The sequence below is a fragment of the Apis dorsata genome, unplaced genomic scaffold (genome assembly GCF_000469605.1).
Source record: "Apis dorsata unplaced genomic scaffold, Apis dorsata 1.3 scaffold_249, whole genome shotgun sequence".
Classification (NCBI taxonomy): Eukaryota; Metazoa; Arthropoda; class Insecta; order Hymenoptera; family Apidae; genus Apis; species Apis dorsata.
In genome coordinates, this window is record NW_006263528.1 from 17,853 (window position 1) to 23,632 (window position 5,780).

A 5,780-nucleotide genomic window follows, 5' to 3' on the forward strand; every position below is an offset into this window, starting at 1 on the left:
GTGGAAAGTTTTATCGGATCTCTCGAATTTTCGAAATCTTATTTTTCTTTTTCTTTCGATCGAGAGATGAAAAGTTTTATCGGATCTCTCGAATTTTCGAAATCTTATTTTTTTTTTTCTTTCGATAGAGATGGAAAGTTTTATCGGATCTCTCGAATTTTCGAAATCTTATTTTTCTCTTTCTTTCGATCGAGAGATGAAAAGTTTTATCGGATCTCTCGCATTTTCGACATCTTATTTTTTTTTTCTTTCGATAGAGATGAAAAGTTTTATCGGATCTCTCGCATTTTCGACATCTTATTTTTTTTTTCTTTCGATAGAGATGAAAAGTTTTATCGGATCTCTCGCATTTTCGACATCTTATTTTTTTTTTCTTTCGATAGAGATGAAAAGTTTTATCGGATCTCTCGCATTTTCGACATCTTATTTTTTTTTTCTTTCGATAGAGATGAAAAGTTTTATCGGATCTCTCGCATTTTCGACATCTTATTTTTTTTTTCTTTCGATAGAGATGGAAAGTTTTATCGGATCTCTCGAATTTTCGAAATCTTATTTTTCTCTTTCTTTCGATCGAGAGATGAAAAGTTGGAAGAAAGAGAAAAGAAAAAAGAGCGCTCGATTAGCTTTTGCGGCCAAGTGTACGGGATCTGGGAATCGACGATAAGGACGAAGAGTGTTAATTGGCAAAGAGCAGGAAACGACGTTAGACGGTCAAAGGCGTATATTGTTTCTCTAATAGGAACGGTTGCACGGTTTCGAGGCGCGCAACTCATCGATAAAATCGATCAATAGGAAATCGAATCCTTACGTAACGAGGATGGAACGATGCTAAACCGAGATACGCGAGGGGACGGGGCTCCTCGCCGTGATTCCTCCACGGATCGTGACTCGACGATTCGCGCAAATCCATCCATTGCGCGTGCCTCGTGTCAATATATAAGATTTCAGTGAAACACACTAATCATTGTTCATTGAGGGAACGGGGATCTCACCTCTGATCCCCGCGGACTATAACACATTCCTTAAACGACGCATTTATCTTTTTCCCGGGACTGATTATCGTTCTCGTAATTGAATAATTGGGAACGCTAAAAATGTATACGGATGAATCCTCCACGTTCCTGCATAAATTTTTTTTCACCGTCGATTGTGCGCATTATCTTCCAACACAAACATCCGCGCTATTATTTTTCATCTCCTCTTTCTCGTCTTTTTTTTTTTCTTTTTAATAACGATCCATATTTTTACACCGTTTCGAACAATTTTTTATTGTTATTTATTATTATTATTGTTATTTATCGAATTAAATTCTTCTTTTTTTTTTTTTTGTTAAGTAATATTCGTTGTTGCTTAAAAATTTATCGATTTTTGCGAGGAATGATTTTAACGATGTATACGTATATATTTATTAAAATCGTTAAGAAAAATTTGTTTGTTTGTCGAAACGAATTCTTCCGATACAAAGATGCGATTGCTTAGATCGTTTTGCATGCTCGGCTAGGAATGAATCGTTGAATTCCAAAGTAGTAAAGGATCGAATAGATTTTTTAGCATCGCGCAGCTGTGCATCGAGGAACGCAAGAATCGATGATGAAGAAATCACGCGGTTATCAATCAACTTTTAGCTTTCCTGTTGGTGTTATGTATATATTTGAATTTCAAAGCACAGCCGTTACATCGTAATACATCGAAGAGAACATTATTTCCGCGGCAAATTGAATACCATTAATCTATGACGAATAACTAATTGAATCTTAACAATTTGTTGAATGCGAGTTGCCTGAAAAAAACAATCGACGAGCAACGAGAACGCGTCAATTGTTCAATTTCATCATCCAGAAATTATTAATTCGAGATAAAACGTACATCGATTCGATCTTATAAAATCCGATAATTATCCGTGACAGCTGGACTAATGATCGTCCAACCTATATATTATCAATTTCTCGTTAAACTGTATAACAACAACCAAGTTTCTTCCAATTCGTAAAAATTTCGAAGAATTATTTGAAACTTTTAATTATCGATTATTCTAAATGGCGAAACTCGTTTCTCTACATTCCCCTTCCTTCCCATAATTCAACTTCGAAAAATTAATTTTTATACGAATCATCGAATGAATTTTAACGTTTCTACGTTAAATCATATATTCCATTGTATCAATCCAACGATTTCCAAACGGGCGATTCGATGACCGAGCGTAACGAAGAAAAAGAAGAAGAAGAAGAAGAAGAAGAAGAAATCTCGTAAGAAACCGGCCGCTGTTGAGAAAAATTGACGAATCCCTAATTGAGTCTAAAAGCACGAGACCCTGAGCCTCGTTACGAGGCAAGTGTCACTGTCTGACTTTCGTCGGAGTCGGATTCCTCTTATCCGTGGTTCCATAGACAGCTGACGCGCTCTTGCGTGGTGGTATCCCTACCCCCGCGACGAGGGGAGGGGGAAGGGAGCTCTTATGGAAACCTGGCTGGCGCGCACACGTAAGAAACCAGAGTCGCCAGCTTGTCTCGGCTGGACCACAGAAGGTGGAGGAGGATAAAGAGGTGGAGGAGGATGCGTCACGCATCGAGTTTGACGGAAGAAGGCGAAGAAGAAAAGTAGAAGGAGGAGGAGGAGGAGGAGGAGGAGGAAGATGATGGAGGAGGTGGTGGTGGTGGTGGTGGAGAGAGGGCTCTGTGCGTGCGTGTAACTGCGTAGGCACGGCCAAGTAACTCGTGGAGCTCTTAACTCTCCGGAGCTCGGAGCCCGTCTCCACGGCTAATTTACCTCAATTTACGGAATAGCGTTTCCTGTCGGGGGCCTGTATATCGGTCAGGTCGCAGTACCAAAGTCTACGGAGGTATCGGGCACAGGGATGGCTCTAGACTAGCTGTCGCCATCCGCCACGCCGCCCTTCCACCTCTTCCAAACGGACGCGTGCACGTTCCAAACCAGGGATAATCGCTTCCACTGCTTTTTCTCCATTTTCTTTTTTAACTACGATAATTTATTAAACGCGTTTATCGATCGTATACGAAATGTGTATCGCGTAAGGCGAACGTTGAGTTCAATTTGGAATTTGGAAGGAGAAATAGGAAGGAAGAGGAGGAGGAGAAATAATATAGATGGAAAGAGTTGATAGTTCTGGAAAGGAATCATCGGTGGACGGCCCTGGATATGAATGAGAAAGAATAAAGAATCGGAGGAGAGATTCGGGTGGGCTGGTCCTCGAAACTCTCACAGGTAGAACAAATACCTGAGATTTTTTCGGCGACTTAAGGACGGCCTAATTAGAGGCACGATGACGATGTCAAAAACCACGGACTCTGGCCGAAGGCGAACACGAAATTGGTCTAGCTAGCCGGCCGGCCGGCCAGCCACCCACCCTGCCACTCTCCTGCTGACAACCTCGTGAGGAAAGAAGAGGAGAGAGCGAAGGAGTACCGTTTTTCCACCACCGACCTTCCCTCTTCCTCGCTAAGCGGTTCAAAGATCAAACTCGAAACTATCGTTCCCCGGTCTGGGAACACCAGTCAACCAGAGTCGAGTGCAGGTAGGACCGATACCTGGATACACTTTTCCGGGAACCGAAACCTTCTAATTGCCGACACGACAATTACATTAAGGGAAGACAGGAATTTCATTGCAAACTTGCTCGACGAAAAGAAAGAAAGAAAGAAAAAAAAAAAAGAAACACGATTCGCCATATTTTTCAACCATATACTTCCTTGTATACATATTTATATATTTCCCCGTATTATAAAATATCGAATTCGTGAAAAATGGGATGCAAAACAAGACTCACCCGTCTTCGGTTCTCAATACCCGGTAGGCCGTGATCATGTACGATCCACGATTCCTCCGATTCTTCACGTCCATGCTGCGATAGAGCCTGAGCTCTGCACCGATTATGTGTTCCCCGGGTGGTACCTCGGAGACGTCAAACCAGAGCCTTTTGCCGCGCTCGTGCCTCACTCCGGCAACGTGATGATCTGCGGATCGAGAAAAAAGCGTCTCATTAACCGGGCCAGCAACCAGGGATCAACGATCGTTCGAAAACGTAGATCGTTTACGACTGAGGGGATTGTCGAATGCCATGTTCGCAAATCGTTCTTCTACTCTTTATCGATCGGCTGGATCGAATTCTTTCCGACAAATTCCTTCCTTCCTTCCTTCCTTGTAAATGTGGATGGATTTTTACGTCATAGATAGATGCTAGAACGCGATACTGCCTATAATGCGATTGTAATGGGATTGCAAGAGAGAGAGAGAATGGTAAAAGGAAAGTAAAAACGGATCGTTATTGTTCGATGCAATTACAAGTTTGGGTAAAGAGATTGTCGAGGGAAGCGTGATAACCGTCGATGAATTGTAGATCGTTAATTCTTCGAGTAATGCTCGACGATCACAATTAGTCGATATCGAGTAAGATATTTTGTATTCGAAGAGAGAAAGAGTAGGCTCGATTTCGTTTTCGTTACTTTTCTCGTTTAAAAGTAATTATTTCTCTCCCGTTTTTCCTTTGTCGTCCGATAAATAGCCTTTAGACGTTATCTTCTTCTCTTTGACGAGGAAAAATGGAAGTTTGGGAAAAGGTCGAAAATCTCGATAATGCTCGGTTCACCGAGCAAAACCTGTTCACTTACGATAAATTTTGAACCCCGTCGTCCCTAATTGTCGTCCAGATATCGCCTTGGGATTCCTTCCATTCCATCCCAAAAAATATCCACTCTCTAAACCGCACTCTTTAAATTGTATTTCTAAACGCGCGAAACGAGCGTTTTACCAAATTTTTCTCTTTTTTCGCTCTGCAAAAATTGATTTCCCACCACGATAGAAAGGTAATCGAAATGATCCTCGAAGAATTTCCATTTTCGATCGTTAACTCGAACAACGTAACACGCGCAAATGCGTTACTTGCGATCAGATTACGAAACCTTTAATTAATTACACGGCCGAAGAGAAAGGGAAGAACGAGAAAGAAAAAAAAAAAAGGGAAAGACGAGGGGCAAGAAAAGGAGCGGAAAGAGAAGAAAGAGAAAAAGAGAAGAAGCGCATATACCACCGACTCGAGGTGGTTCGCAACGAGGTGGCCCTGGACGAACCTCCTCTTGCCCAAGGAAAAAAAGACGTATCGTTCCAAAGTAGCGATCCGACTTTCGACAAACATCGATCAACGACCGTGTTCCACCCTCCCCTCCCCCACCAACCATCGACGGTAATTCCACGCTCGTTCACGGCTTCAAATCAATTTTCCCCGAAACAACTTGGATCTCCTCGCTCGCGTCTCAATCCCCTCGCGCAAAAATCCCCTCTCTCTCTCTCTCTCTCTCCCTCTCCGCCCGATCCCCATCGATCGAACGAAAACTCGGAGGAAGGGATGGTCGAAACGGATGTATACCCTATACCCGACACCGATAACCGGCTATCCTCTCGTTCCGGCACGAGATCGATAAGGGAATCGTTACCCTCGTAAATGAGAGGGGTCCAGAAACGAGCCGTGGACAATTCGCAGCGTGAAATGGTCCTTTTTTCTACCGCCAAAGCGAGCGCCTTCTCCCCCCTCTCTCTCTCTCTCTCTCTCTCTCAGGGGGGAGCGGAAAGGGAAGGAAGGAGGGAGCAGTAGGTACCCTTGTTCCTCCACGTTGTGGTATCCGGGCATAGCATAAGGAGGAGCCGTGGGACCCCCTTAAGTAATGCCTAATGTTTCTCCCGAGGAGGCCGACTCACGACGAGGGGAAGAGCTAGAGAAGAAGGGGGGAGAGAGAGAGATAAAGAGAGAGAGAGAGAGAGAGGGGCAA

The 5,780-nt window shown here is 43.2% G+C and overlaps 1 protein-coding gene across 1 annotated transcript in view; it reads right to left on the reverse strand.

The window, feature by feature from the left end:
- LOC102680983 (protein 60A-like) overlaps positions 1-5,780 on the reverse strand; it is a 33,640-nt gene that overhangs the window by 13,174 nt on the left and 14,686 nt on the right. The window contains exon 3 of the mRNA XM_006616124.2: positions 3,785-3,971. Coding sequence (XP_006616187.1) covers positions 3,785-3,971 — 187 coding nt within the window. The remainder of the gene's footprint in view (positions 1-3,784; positions 3,972-5,780) is intronic.